This window comes from Hirsutella rhossiliensis (assembly GCF_020360975.1).
Source record: "Hirsutella rhossiliensis strain HR02 chromosome Unknown scaffold00003, whole genome shotgun sequence".
Lineage (NCBI taxonomy): Eukaryota > Fungi > Ascomycota > Sordariomycetes > Hypocreales > Ophiocordycipitaceae > Hirsutella > Hirsutella rhossiliensis.
Window position 1 is genome coordinate 2,993,322 of NW_025408669.1, and position 14,898 is coordinate 3,008,219.

General features: G+C 53.7%; 3 protein-coding genes across 3 annotated transcripts; all 3 read right to left on the reverse strand.

Moving 5' to 3' along the window:
* Nucleotides 1-5,739: 5,739 nt before the first annotated feature.
* Nucleotides 5,740-6,857, reverse strand: HRG_03347 (transposase-like protein; the record flags this gene model as incomplete). Its single annotated transcript, XM_044861818.1, has 3 exons — nucleotides 5,740-5,971; nucleotides 6,049-6,431; nucleotides 6,603-6,857. The coding sequence occupies 3 exons, from the start codon at nucleotides 6,855-6,857 to the stop codon at nucleotides 5,740-5,742; spliced, it is 870 nt and encodes a 289-aa protein (XP_044722844.1).
* Nucleotides 6,858-8,391: 1,534 nt separating this feature from the next.
* Nucleotides 8,392-9,249, reverse strand: HRG_03348 (uncharacterized protein; the record flags this gene model as incomplete). The annotated part of the gene is made up of 1 exon (XM_044861819.1): nucleotides 8,392-9,249. One exon carries the CDS (start codon nucleotides 9,247-9,249, stop codon nucleotides 8,392-8,394), a length of 858 nt encoding a protein of 285 aa, XP_044722845.1.
* A 2,414-nt stretch (nucleotides 9,250-11,663) lies between these two features.
* Nucleotides 11,664-12,696, reverse strand: HRG_03349 (uncharacterized protein; the record flags this gene model as incomplete). Its single annotated transcript, XM_044861820.1, has 4 exons — nucleotides 11,664-12,150; nucleotides 12,215-12,248; nucleotides 12,421-12,536; nucleotides 12,590-12,696. 4 exons carry the CDS (start codon nucleotides 12,694-12,696, stop codon nucleotides 11,664-11,666), a joined length of 744 nt encoding a protein of 247 aa, XP_044722846.1.
* Between the last annotated feature and the right edge of the window lie 2,202 nt (nucleotides 12,697-14,898).

Sequence of the window (14,898 nt, forward strand, 5' to 3'; positions counted from 1 at the left end):
CGCGACTTCGCTGAACGCTAATAGTTCGACGGGACTCAGTTTGGTGTCTTCAGTGTCTTCGGTGTCTTCGGTGTCTTCAGTGTCTTCGGTGTCTTCAGTGTCTTCGGTGTCTTCAGTGTCTTCAATGTCTTCAGTGATCTTGATAGTATGTGAAAGGCCTCTAGTGAGTTGATACAACTAACTAGTCCCTATGCTGTTTACTATCAAGATAGAGAAGAAAGAAAGAAAGAGAATCTACTACATGAGAGCACAATAGCATTTTATAGCTTCGAGCCAATGGAAGGTTCTAGAAGCTAGGCGGCGCAGCCGCCGTTAAAGCGGCTTGCCCGTTACACCGGCAGCCGGAACGCGTTCCTGCTTCGCACCATATTCTTGGGATGGTTGCCACACGCAGTAGCAAACAGACATCATTCTTCTGCAAGTCGCCACACGGCAGTCGAGGGTGTTTTCAATTCTTCAAGCCCTCGTTCTGCAAAACTTGGCACCGCAGCCAGAACGCACTTCCGCTTATGAGATGGCTGCTACAGTACGGTATACGGGTGGTTTCCAAGCTGGGGTTTTGACCGGCCGGCCTGTTATGGGTGCCAAAAAACGCGTCTCGTCCATGTGCTCTTCGGTCTCCGCAAAGTATGGCGCAAAGAACTCGGAAGTCCATCCCTTCCAAGTTCCCCCAAGAACTGCACCGGTCGCTCCCGCTTCACACCACGTCCTTGAGATGGCTTCCACACTTAGCAATGACGCCTCCTATCGCACGGGAGATGAGCAAGTGAGCATAAAGATCAGGGACTGGAAGACTCTTGTTGCTATCTAATGAGTAGGAATAATCCATTCTTAAATACATCAGTTGTAAGAGTGAGTGGAGCTGCTGCCTGCAGGCAGCAGCTCGCCTAGTGTCTACTGCCTGCCAGGCAGTAAGCAGGGAGCGTCGACCCTGCAGCGCTGATATCTCCTGTGTGACACCTCCCCTCGTCACCTAGTGTGCCTGCAGCCCTTTCGATGGGATGATGCCTGTGACTCACCGGCTGTTAGGCCCTCCCCATAAAACACGAGCACCTTGCAAGTTTGTTGCGTACAGCACCCGCCCATCGCCCGCGGCTCTTGTCATCCAGCATGTAATCCTTCCTTGCTGTATGTAATGTCGGGCTGCCTCACACTGTTAGAGCAATCCGCGTGGCCAATCAGACACAGCTAAATCGAGCGGTCTCTACCACAATCCTCTGATGCGATTGGGCCGCTGAACTATAGATTTACAGTGCTGCAGCAACCAAAGATGGCGCGGCGGCAGATCATCGACTCCGGGGGTAGCCAAAGGCATGGTACGTTTGAAACTTCAATGCTCAAAGCCAATGCTCAGAGCCCGAATTCGGCTCTAGGTCGTAGAGGAAGCGTCCGCTTGTGCTCCCAGCGTCGAGAGGCGCGCTCTTCAAGCGGAAAGTAGCAGGGTTTGGAGTGGCAAGGTTTGCAGTGGCAAGGTTCAGCGACACAAACGTCACGGCCGGCCGCCCTTCGAGCTCGCCGCACACGGCCGCCACTGGCGTGGACGGGTAACCTGTCGTGACGTCGTAGAGCCCGCAGATGATGACGGCCGTGCCCTGCTCACAGTCGATGCACGCGCAAAATACTCTTGAATGAGATAACCGATCCTGTCATAACTGATTAGTAACAGAATTAAGAGAATCATGCCTATCGAGGCTCCTTCAGTTCTGTTTTGCTCGCTTGGCAGTTGCTCCACTATCCTGCTCGTATTTCGCCACTCTTTTCCGCCCAAGGGATGTGTCCTCCTTGACTACATGCGGGGTGCTTTGCACATCCTGAACATTTGTGCCAGACTGGTTGAGGGGGTTGCTTTTTGACATGCTAATCACATTGTCCTGGCTCCCCAACTTCCTGGGCCAAGTTTCCTCCTCGCCAGCTCTCTCATCTGGTACCATTAGACTCTTTTCGGCCATCTTTTGTAGCTCTTGAAATCCGATGGCGTCCCTGAACGAGCGATCGCCATGGATTTTCAGCACGCGAGGAAAGCGTAAAGTATAATATTGAGCATTTGCCGGCTTATCGAACCCAGCGCCGACTATTTCTACTGTAAAGGGATTCGAGAATAGCTCAGTTGGTTGCAGTCTCCGTTCTGGCCCAAGCACGACGTCGAACTCAGGCAAAGAGTTGGCTGTCGGAACTCGAGTGAAGTAACCATGACCGTTCAGATACTTGATGTCTCGCTTGGAGATACCATGGCTATCCACCACGTCGATAATGCGAATTCGCGGCTTTGCATGATGGCGACACACTTCGTCCTTGTTGTTCACGCAGCCGATGTAGAACGACGTCCACCATACCTTGCCGAGTTTGAGTCTATACGCCTCGCCCACATCGAGGCGACCGCCAAGAAGAACAAAGTCAGCCGTATCACCTAAACCCGGAATGTAATCTTTCTTTAGTTTTATGAATGTCCGACAATTGTTGAATGACAAGTATGGGTCGCCACAGCCCTTTAGTACCAGACCCTCCCACCGCTGCGAAATGGCTCGTGCGAATGTCTTCCTCAGCTGCTCGGCTGCATCAGCTGATGAAAATTGGATTACCTGGCGTGATCCAAGATCCGCCCATCCCGGCATCCGGTGGACCAGACTTTCAAGGGTTTGACGCCGTCTATCATGGCTCTCTTTAGCCAATACGATGTTGTCCAGTAACATAATGTCATAGAACGTGATCATGAGGTGCTCGTTCGGGTCGATGGGCGAATCTCGCAAAACTCCTAGAAACTGCCCTGACCGTTGCCCATGTTTGCGCAGTTTATGGAACGGCTCAATTCTCCTTTTGGCTTGGTTCCATACCAGGAGCTCGCCCTCCACAATGCACTGCCTCTTGATCATGCAACTTGCTGAGTCCAACTCCAGGCTGTGCCGTATGGCGTGGTGAATCCCCGTCCGGTCGTTGGTTGAATCTCGTCCACTCTTGGAGAATATTTTGATGCTAGTACCCGAATTGCTCCTACCGATGTGAACTTGGCAGTACTCCCCATCATATTTCCGCTCAACAGTCATCCGTCTCGAGCCAGCCAATTGGCAGCAATGGTTAATGCTCCTCGCTTTTGCATAAATCCCTCTCCCAATCATTACCCCGATTTTTGGCTCGAGTTCTTGGCTCGCGACGTCTCCTAATCTCTCGAAAACATCGGTCGTCGGCTGGAAAGGCATGTGCTCAATAGTCGGCCGCTGCAGGAACTGCAGAGCTGCTGGGATGGTGGACTGGTACTGAAGGACATGGGGCAATAGGAAATGAAATCCGCCCATTGCCAATCTTTCTGGAATCTCAACAGGGCTGTAGTTCTTCAGTATCATGCGAACCAGCCATTTAGCCTCGGAACTGTGCAGTTGCCTGAAGAAAGTCGAAAGGAGGCAAGCTGCTCGAAGTGATGGATCGTGCTTATCTCGAACCCCTTCACGAAGGCTTGATGACGAGAAAGGCGACGAAGCCGAAACTTGGTCTAACACCTCATCAAGCTCCTCCAAAGTGACCCCCGACCCAATGCGGGACTCGCAGTCAGTGGCCGACATCACGTGTTCGACACAGGATGCAAAGTCTGGGCCGTCGGTGGTCTTCCATCTTTGCAGTTCTTCCATCCGAGATGATCCAAGACCTTGTGCACGTTGTATAATGGGCTCAAGCTGCTTCTCCCTCAGACCGAATACTCGATCTGGTCTGCGGTGGGGAAAGAGACAAGACAAGAATGCGACAGCACCGGGTCCTCGACGTGGTATAATTCCGTCATGCTTGTTGAACCAAGCAAGAACGACGCGCGAGTCGTGCCTCTGGCGCTTGTCGGCCTTGATTGACCACTTACTGTTGCAGTTGAGTTCATTGAGGAGGTCGCAGAGGAGTTTGAATGGAAAAGGCATGTTGAAAATGGTTGTCGTTCACTTGCACAAGCGAAGTGTCAATATTCAGGCAATGAAGAACTGCACCAGGTTATGAAATGAATGGGAATTTATACAGGTAGGAACAGACTTAAGGTGGTAAAATAATGGATGATGATTCAAGCGATCCTGAAGAGGGTGGTGAGTGCCTTTGTATAGACTTGGCCCCAGGGGGTAGTACCCCTTGATGTGAGCTCCAGCAAATTATCCCGCAAGTCTTCCGCAGTGCAAGTTTGGCCACCTTGTGGCATCTTTCAGCCGGGTTGACTTATGCAGATTTCTCCTCTTTCGGGGCTGTGGTCCGCTGTTGGCTTGGCCGATGCCCGTGAGCCACCCCTCAGGGCCAACGTCTAATAGTCAGCTCAAGTCTTCAACCATACCTTGCATCAGATGGTCCGTGTATCCCTGACCAGGACACCTCCAGCTTCTGCATCTACGCGCCGATCACATCCGCCATTTCTCCAAATCCACCAGCAGCCGACTTCCAAATAGGCACCGGGACGAATCTCTAGCGTGACTGGGCGGACCGTCCGAATCATGCAGACTGGCCCGCAGCTCCCCTGCAGTGGGAGTCAGGAGGCGAGCTTGACGCAGGATTCTGCCTGTTGATTTCTCTTCCCTCGTCCTGACATGGGAAGTATTGGGGGGTGGCGAAGCTCGCAGAGAGAAGCCTCTCACAAGGGAAGGGCTGCTGACATCGGCATCCACCTCGAAAGAAGAAAGTAGCCTCTGTGAGACCTGCGTCCACGGCTACTGAGGTACAAATGTTTGCAATACTGGTTGGTTATAGCCGGGCGATAGCACGCATCGCCACGTTTTAGGGTCTGCTGGATCCTATTGTTCAAGCAGGTAATTCGCAGCGGAACCAGGCGGGACGATCTCCACAAAGGCCGGAGCGCCCCCGGATGCCTCACGTGGGCTCCGTAAAGGAGGATCGGGAGGACGCAGGCCGTGACCGCATGTCGTGCCGACCAGAGAGGGATTCCACGCCGGGTGTTCGAAGGGCTTTGGAGGAACTCCATGACCCTTTTCGCCTTCGCAGCCCACTTCTCCACATGCGTCCGGAACGAGAGCTTTCCGTCATACCAGACGCCGAGCCAGCGCAGGTCACGTTGAGGCTTCTTTTCTACGGGCCCGTGCCAGACCAGCGGCAGCGCCTCCTCATATCCAGGTCTCGTGAAATGGATGATTTCTGTCTTGTCCGGATCGAACACCACGCCGTTGTCAGCGCTCCACTAGACAAGCTCACCCGCTGCGCGCGTGGCCCCGGCGGCTGTCTCCTGCAGAGATCGGCCCCGGATCAGGGTAGCTATGTCATCTGCGTAGCCGAAGCCAGTGTGTCCATCAACCAAGTAAAGCAGAAAATGACACCCTTACTTGACTTGGTTGAAGGATCCGTTTACTCGACTTGGTTTACTCGAAGAAATGGCTGTGCTTTACTTGGTTGGTTGACATTACTTGACTCCGGGAGCCGATTTGCTTGAGTGATCTCTATATCTTGTCCGCCTGTGACCTTGGGACGAGGGGAAAAAAAGTGCTCCTCGAGCATGACTACGATAGCATGCCAGATCGAAGTAGGTGCTTTTGGCATTCGATAGCTGCCACGGTGTTGGAGCTGAGGCGATTCCGCTCATCCGTGATGACCTTTTGGTCTGAGAGAAAACCCGCTCACATTCAGCACTCATTGCTGGACAAGTGAACAAGTCGAAAGCCATTTGCGACAGAACTGGGTAGTCTGCCGCATGACAGATCCACCATTGCAAGGGATCTTCGACTTCCGAATCAGCCTTGTTATTCCTAGCCATAAACTCGTCGAGCTCAGAAGTTAGTCTCGCTCTTTCCTCCTTCCCTTGCCGGACGCCGCAAGCTCAGCCAGCATCTGTCGGCGTTTGCGAGCTTCCTGGAGTGGGTCAAGGGCGACGAGATCATCGCCAGCCTTATCAGCGACGACTTCTCCTAGGGCCAGCGACGAAGCCTCCTCATGGTCCGCAGCGTCCGCTTCCATGTATGCGTCTTCGTATTCTGCGAAAACTTCTTGAACCACGCTCTTTGCCTCACTGATCCACTGCTTGTTGTGACTCCACCAAGTTCGAAGTAAGCAAACTTATTCGCCGGATGCAATGCGACAGCGCACCGATAAGCTGGGGTGGCATCGGTAAGGCCGAAGTACTCTTCTAGCTTGATGCGAGCAGCATCGATTGCGTGGGAATAATACGTTGAAACCACGTCGGGATGGTCATCGGCAAATCTTCCGGCCTCTTGGAGCTTTTTGAAGAGGACATCGAATGATTCAATTGTTTCATGAAGGGAGCCATGTGATCCTTCCAGGCCAGCTTTGTTGGCTCGGCCCTCCATGCGTTTTGTCAGATCTTTGAAAGGCTTCAAGATGTCGAGAAAATGGTGCAAGTCAATCCAATCTTGTGGGGTTAGTACGTCTTGCGAAATGTCGTACCCTACGCCACCGTAGCAATAGTTGAGGAAGAACAGATCAATCGCATGACGGAGCTTGACCGCCCTCTGAATCATTGCATATGCAGAGTTCCAGCGGATTCCGCCGTCGACCAGGACTCTAGTGTAGAGCAGTTCAATGCTGCCTTCCTCGTAAGCCTGCAAAATATACCGTTTCAGCTGCTCCCGCCTTTGGTCACTTCTGTTTACCCAAACACAGAAATTGTGAAGTTTACCGACGAAGCTATGCTTTCTCCAGATTTCAAAACGCTCCACTTCAGACGCGCCGCAAAGCTGTTTCTCCAACTTGCCGACACCCTGCCCAAAGAGAAGGGCTTTGACGATTAGGTTGAGCATATGGCCGACGCAGCGCAGGCGACTCTGAGGCTTGATGACAGGATAGCGCTTCGCCAGCTCTCGAATGCAAGTGTCGTTACTACTTGCGTTGTCCATCATGAAGAAACCAACGTTCTGACCGATCTCGTATGACCCCATGACCGCTGCAAGGACTTTGGCGATATTCTCGCCAGTGTGGGGGCCCTTCAAAACTGGCAAATCCAGCAAAGCCGTTTGCAGCTTGTATGCAGCGTCTAGAAAGTGAGAAACTATAGCCAAATAGTTGGTACCTTCTTCAGATGTCCAAGCATCTGTCGAGACGTGGATCTTGCTTTTGGACAGGCGGAGCTGTTCTTTCAGCCAGGCGCGCCTGCCGTTGTCACCGAACCATTTTTCGCTGACCCAACTGCTCAGCGCTGACGGGCTTTTCGGCAAAACTTTGTCGATGTCTTCCAGGCACAATGCAAATATTTCATTTGTTCGTCGGTGAGTCGCTTGGCGGAAAGTCAAATCAAGATCAATGACCCAGTCGGCAAAATGACTTCGAAACTGGAGGTCATTGAACACCATGCGTCGGCTCCCCAAGTACGACGCGGCCTTGGTGGCTCCTTGAGAGATGCTGAAGGGGGTCGGACCCTGCCACTTTGTAACCGAACTCGGCAAGTTTGTGGTGGTGCCTAAGGTGATAGATGATGCTCGTCGTACTCTCGCTGGCAAAGAGCGCTGTGTCGTGACGTCCGCTTACATGGCAATATTTGCAGAGCCAGTACTTGTTGTCGCCGTCTGTCGTGAGTTGCGCACCGTGTTTGTAGATTATCGATGGTTGCGCCTTCGAGTTCATTGCGCGCTTGTGAGGCTGACGATATCGTATGGTGGCCAACGGTTTTCTGTCGTAACGAATCTTCTCCCAAGATATAGGGGAAAACGCATTGCGATGCCTTTGGCAAGTCCCTTTCATGGGAGATGCTTGGCTCGTCGGGGACCGACTGGGAAGGCGTCTTGGGAGGCGTGACGTGCCCGAGATGATTGCAAGGATCGAAAGCTGAGTGAGAGGGCATTGCTGGCTTCCTCAGCGTTGAACAGTTTCTGCAGGATGTTGATGAATCAGGCACGAAGAAAGTAACTGTAATCACCAAGCTCAATCGGCGAGAGGAAAGGGTTCGTCCACTTTCATGACATGGGTATCACGAAATTGCCTGAAATCAACGCTAGTCAGGTACCGGTAACTCGGAGTAAACCCGAGTAATGCAGAAAGCTTTACTTTTGCTTGGTCGGAGAGATCGTTACTCGTGATTGACTGTTATGTAATCAACCAACTTCAAGCAACCAAGTCAAGTTACTTGATTGATGGACACACTGGCAATAGCCATGAATGGCAAAACATGTTCACGGCTGGACGCTCGAATGCGACCTCCTTGGCATCCTGTGCCAACCCAAAACGGCTTCACGGCAACCGGCGCATGTATATTGTCACTTGATCTCTGCCCCAGCGCTATTTCCAGAAAGTAGTATCCCACTCGTATCTGCAACAAATGCTGCGTCTCGTTGCAAACCGTACAGTACGACTAGGCTCTAGCAGACTATTGTGATCCGTTGTACTCATACTTGACAAACCCGCCAATCCCTACACGCCTGATAGGGGTTGCAGAGCATCTCAAACATCTCGTCGTAACCGATGAGGAGATTCATTTCCTCAGCATATCCTGCCCTCGAAGGCTTCGGTCTCGTCATTCCATTGCAGCGTTATGGGAAAGTGGCTGCCGCCGTTAATCTCGACTTCAAGAAAAAGAACGTCCGTCATCAGCGCAAAATGTACTCCTTCCAGCGTGGTATCGGCCCCGATTGTTTCAGACCTCCAGAGCCCTCCGGCCCCTCCACCATGCTCTCTTGGGCCTTTCAACGTATACTCATGGCGGGCACTCCCTTGGTTATTTCCGAGCCAGACTCGTGAGAGCTTGACTTTGTTCACTGTTTTCGCGGCTCCGCTCGCCCCCTCTGGGCAAGTCTTCCGATGCCTTCCACCGCTTCGGCGACGCGCGCGTGGTTCGTCATCCAGCGCCTGCTCTGCGGGCCCATGAGGTGGCTGGTCTCGCTGCTGCTGCGGGTCCTGTTTGGCATGCCGTTTGCGATCCTTGGTGCTGTGGCACTCCTGACAGACGGGTTTGGTATTGGCAAGTTGAGCTTCTAAGGCGCCGAGACGAGAGCTGATGTCGGCCAGCTGATTTCGAATTTCGCAGTGCTCGTTGTAGCAAAGGTCTCTGATCTTGCGGTCCGTCACAGCAAAGAGGCTGCCACATGTACAAGTAGTGCTCGCAGCGGCAGTTTCATTACAGCCGACATGATCGATTCCACTGTCTGCTGGCATGTGGCAGGATTTAAGTGCCTCGTTCACATAGGTAAGTTCTTCCAATTCGATGTGACCTTCGAAAACGGGATCACAACTGGAGTCGTCGACATTGTATTCGCGAATATATTTCGGCCCGGATTGACCCTCTCCGCCCCGGGCTGACCAGCCGGTGAGTTTGTCGCTATTTGCTTCTTTACTTGCCATGGCGCTGTGGACGGGGAGAGTGTGGAGAAGGATGGAAATACGTGACGAGGATAGTGTAGACTGTAGAGGTAGGATGAGGAGACGAAGACACATGGAGTCGGAATGTATGGTCTTTATAGGCAAACCCTCGCGTAAGGACATCTCGTGATCTTCTCCTACACGGATGTCGTTCCTGTGATGTCGGCGCAATGGAACTTCGCCATGTATGTGGTTAGGGGGCACCTCCGCCTATTTTCGTTCTCCTGCGGGTATGCGAGTCGCTGTGGGCAGCCCCGGAAACGGTGTGATACGAGACGCAAATCCAGAAGCCCAAGCCATTCTCCGTCCGGCGTATCTGGCTACCATCTAGAGGCTAGCTCTAGACCACGCCGTCACGTCGCAATTCATCGCCGTGCAGACCTTTGAGCTGGCAGCCCTCCACCCGCCGCACTGACTGCTGTCCACGACTGGCTCGCCGCCATACCGCCGTAGGCTCCGCCTAGCAAGCCTCCGGGCCGAGATATGTACGATGAGGTGACAATGTGCTCCAATCAGAAGCGTCTGCGGCTTTGTGAAGCGGTATCAATCTGACTGATGATGGATCAGTGGATGAAGTCGTTTCCCAGACGTGGCGGCCGGTCTATGGTCCAATGGCCTGCGTGCTCCTCTGCACCCATGCCAGTATCGAGAGATACTTGCCCCGTTAGGGCCAACAGGCGTAATGAAGAGGCGATCATTCAGTGCGAGATAGCACGTATAATGGAACTTGTAAAGGCAAATATTGCTCCCCTGATCGGTTGGAAAGCTCTATAGCCCCGCCAGGCAGTCATTGTAACGCCTCCCATGTCTCCGCTTGTAGTGGAAACGCAGCTGGGCTCGCGCGAGGTGTCATCGTCGTTCGCCGGTGAATACAACTGCCTGACGCTTGCTGGTTTGTGCGAGGCTGTCGTCCTGTGAGAGCTTTCAAGCTTAGATGGGGTCGTGCCCTCGGGTTGTCAGCCTGAGTATCGACACCGCTTTCGAAGTCGTCGTTATTGTCGTTGTCATTGCCTCATTTTCTGGGAAGCGATACTTCTGGCAGGGTCGGCCAGGCAGGGGACTCTGCTCGCAGGGACTTGGCTGGCCGCGGTTGTGATTGTGCCGCCGGTATGAGCCTTTGAACATGTGCCTTTGGACATCTAGTAGCGGCTCTATCCTATGGCGGAATAATGGTGAACTCAAGTGAGTGGTTGGCGGATGATTGGTACTGTAGGACAAAATTACCAGCTGTCGCAAAGAGAAGTTCGGGGAGAAGGCTGGGTACAGAAAACGCGGGGTGTCGCTCCTAGACCCTTCCGCTCATCATGGGTGCCTGGATTCCCGTTACCGTACCTGCGGCCGATTCTGGCTTCACAACAGTGCAGCAAGTCCTCGTCTTGGGCGATTGACAGCATCCTAGCTTCTGGCTGCTTGGTAGTACTGAGCTGTAAGGACTGCAACCCCTTCTTGGTAAGCAAAATCGTCTTCACTGCAGCCAGAAAGTGAGCTAGCGCCGAGCACCAGGCAGCAGCGGAAGGGTCTAGGAGCGACACCCCGAGTTTCCTCGACCAACCCGTTCCCCGCCACTCGCCTCTACAACAGTTGGTGATCTAGTCATGCCAGTCCTCCGCCAACCTCTTGACTTCACCATCACTCTACCACGGCGTTGCAACAATTCTCCGCTCATAGATCAGCGTCCCAGTATAACATGGAAATATGTTCTGACGAAGATGGCGCATGGTATGACCAGTGCGTCTTTCTCCCGCCAATCCATCCGAGACTGGCCATGGACGAGCCGGTCCGCTTGGTTGGCAGTCACACCTCGACAAGATCTCTGGCCGTGTTCGCGGCCGCCCCTTAGTCTTTGGAGAACCCGCAGGTGGAAGTGGATCGTGATACTGTTGATGAGCGCTGCGGCAGTCCCTGATGTCGCCGTGATCAGCAGGCGATTCGACAGGCTCCTCCTACTGAACAACTCGACGAATGCCTCGATGATTCGCGACTTGCCAGTCCTGCCCTCGCCACCGACGAACTGGCAGAGTTGGCCGACTTCGCCTCCGTCGTTTTGTCGCATCAAATCGAGCTGGCAGCATATGATTGGGAAAGCGATCGACTGCGTTTTGTTCAGCGTCGGCCGTGTTGCCAACTCTCTGCCCGCCAAGCCTGCATTCCCGCCTCTACGTCGTCTGCGGTCTCGTCGAAGTCGGCCATCGCCATTTCGACATCGACCTCGAAGCCAGCTAAGCCGACCATGACCCTCCGCAACGCAGCACGGCAGTCGCTTTCTCGGACCACGGTTATACTTTGTATGCCTTGGATCATCCTCTCTTTCGAGGCACTCATCTGCTGCGACTTGGTGGCCCTGACCTGATCCTGCGGTGGCAGTGCGCCCCCGGAAAATCCCCGCCCCTACATGCTTATCCGTCTCGCCCCTTGTTCGAGTACTGTACCACGGCGGCCTGCAGCTCGGCCGTCGAGGAAAGCGCTGATCGATGGAACCGATAGAGCTGTTGCATCATCGCCATTGCTCCGGCGACTTGGCCGTCACCTGATTCGAGTCCAGTGCACCTCGGACGACGTCGATCAGCTGCGTTGCGTTTCCGATGCTGTTTGGACTGATACGTCGCTGTTGATTCTGCGCCCGCCTCGTCCGTCCCGCCCTTCCACGTGTGCGACCGTCGGATAGGCATCTCCGGATGAGGATGCCCATTGCTTAGCGTCGCGTTTTGCGTCTTCGGCTGATCGTCGAACCAGCCGCACGATATCGGCACGATGTCGTCGAGACATGATATTCTCGGAGCCAGCGCCTCTTGCGCCCGCGCCCAGATGCTGTTGATGTCGCCCATTTCTTCGCACATGAAAAACTCCCATGGTACAAATAGCACAAAGTGCTGCACGGTTGCCCTTTCAAAGGTGGAAAAAAATTAGCGTCTCCCATATCCTCCGGCGAATCGGGTTCCGCGCAAACCTCCGATGACACGAGTCCTCGTCGTGGGCAAAGTCTTGCTCAGGTAGCCGTCAAGGCAAACGGTGGCCTGCTTTCCCGGCCGCCTGAGCACCTGAACCCAGCGTCTTCCTGGTGCCCGCCCATCATCGAAAGGCACCTCCCCCCTAGCCCCACAGCTCCCGTCGTTGCTGTTGCGTTTGAGTCTGACCAGCGATACGTAGTCGTACAGGCATAGGCCTCGCAGGAGATCTCCACGGTGCTGATATGCCTCGACGCGGAGATCCTGGGGCCTGCTTCTTCGACGACGACCGACTCATCCAGGGGATCATCTGTGACCCATGCGCTACTTGTCGCAGATGCCGCAATCGTCGAAAGACGTGCCAGTACAGCTAGTACCGGTATGTGTTTAGGTACGCCCAGGCGCTGCCATTGGAAAATTCGGCTGGATATCCTAGAAGATGAGCGACGACCTCGACCTGCGACAGGGGACGCTCCGTGAACATACGGTTCGTCACCCTCATCAAGAACTGTATGGTCCGATCCGTGCTCCATGGGGTGTATATTGCATGTCACCATCTCGTCTGCCGGTTCGGTTCGGCCGACGCAAGCACTAGATCAATCGTGCTTTCCGAGTCTTGGCCCTGCCACGTCTTGGTGCCTCGCGGCAGGCTGCAGAGCCCACAGTCATTCATCAGGTCGATGATCGGCTGCGCTTCCTTGTCTTCTTGTTGCTACCTCATCGCCTCCCAGAGCAGATCGTGGCGATTAAAGTCCCCGCGACGACGTCCAGTTCCACCACGGAAGCCCACCACTAATCCATGCAGTTCTCTTACCGCTCTCGATAGCACCTCGCTCTTCTACTCTACGTATACCGACACTACCATCAGATCTCGGTCCGGTAGCCGAAGGATTACCGCCGTCAAATCCGCTGACTGCGTTACCGCTTGCTCCGCCTCGAGGTCACTCCGCACCCAGAGCATGCTCCGGATCGGCCAGCCGGTCTCGTGTATCGTCGTCAGTATCATTGTCACCCAACTGCTGTGGCTTATTGAGCTCGTAATTACCCTGTCGTTTATCCTCCTTGCGTACGGAATCCTGCGCGGCACCATGAACGGCAGTATGAGCGACAGTATGAGCGACTCTACCGCCGGTGACGGCATCTTGTGCTCGATGTCGGACCAAAAGGGATAAATATCATCAGTAAAGATATCGACGGCGGTATAGTGCTGGAGATCTTAACATTAGATCTCAACTACCGTGGCTTCAAGGTCACGCGTCATTTTCACTGGGTCTAACCAGACAGAGAAATATGGTTTTGGATGCTATACGCCAAGCTAGACCTACGAGGAGCACGAGCCGACAACTCCACAGGCTAAAAATCTCGAAGCTAGTAGCCTCGAGAAGACTTTGAGAAAGATATCTAGAGTGTTTGAGCGCAAGGAGCAGAGTTGGTGTTGAAGGATCAGAGATTTCAGGCCTCGGCGGCTACGCTGCATCGCATGAGGCCAAGGAAGGAAAGAATGATCCCCAATCCTAATAATATGTTCATAAACCTCCGATATATATTAGGAATGTCTATATGCTTCCACAGGGCGATGAAGAGGTGCTATATGCGATTGAAGGTGCATTTGGTCAGGTTGAAGAGGAGGAGGGAAGGGGAGGGTAAAGCCACCTGATTCGTCGCCTTCTTACATGGGCGGAGACAGACCAGAAACCCAACGGTCCACGGCAATTAAACATTGAAAGCACTACAGAGTAGTATTTCTTTTATAATTTATTATGGGCTAATAGCTTCAATTCAATTGATATAGTTTGTATGGTCAAGGCACCTTTTTGCGGTACCGGTGAAGGGGGTGTAACAGGCGATGGGTGGGGCATGGTAGGCCCGGTCGCCCTCGCTAAGCAGGCGCCGAGGGTGGGTCCGAGTACTCTTCGGCTACACGAAGAATATATATCGAGCACGAATCTGTCATTGGGAAGATGCCACGTGATCACGGCGTAACAGTCACATCCACAGTCGACGAGAGTGCGTATTCAGTAGCCTCTGTTGACGGGTCGACCGTTCATTGGTGGCTTGAACGCTTCCTAGTCGACCATGCCGGTCACAGCCCGTGACAGATGGCCAGCTGTTGGAACGGCGCAGCAGGAAGGGCGGCATGGGTCACCTGCCAGGTCACGTGGGGCATTCAGCTGAGATTTCTGCGGGCCCAAAAGGGGCACATTCCCAGCCGGAAGGGGCATCACACACATCGCCTTTACACACACACAGCCGTGCCTATAGCTCCAATTGACCTCTTCTGTGTGCCCACTATCGTTGCCACCTTCCTCATTCGGACGAGCCGCAGAACCGCTGTTCTGACACCAGCTTAGGATGGTAGCTTAATACTACAAAGGAACCCCAAACGAGCGGCAACACTCTAGGCACAGGGAGCAAGACGTATCAGCAGATTGAACAACTGGACGCACGTATACAGGCACGCCGCCATGAACAGTAACGCTGCATGGCTGCCTAACCAACAACCAACCGCCTGTCAAGAAGAGATAGTCCCTTGTGTGGTCCAAATCGACAATGATGTGGCTGGCCACGGCCTGCCCCAATAACCTCGTCCGCAAAAGTCAGTTTACTTTCCCGAATAAGATCCAGGAGATTTGGGTGTATCAGAAGACTTGGGCGATAGCATGAAGCCTCGCCCGTACCTTGCCCC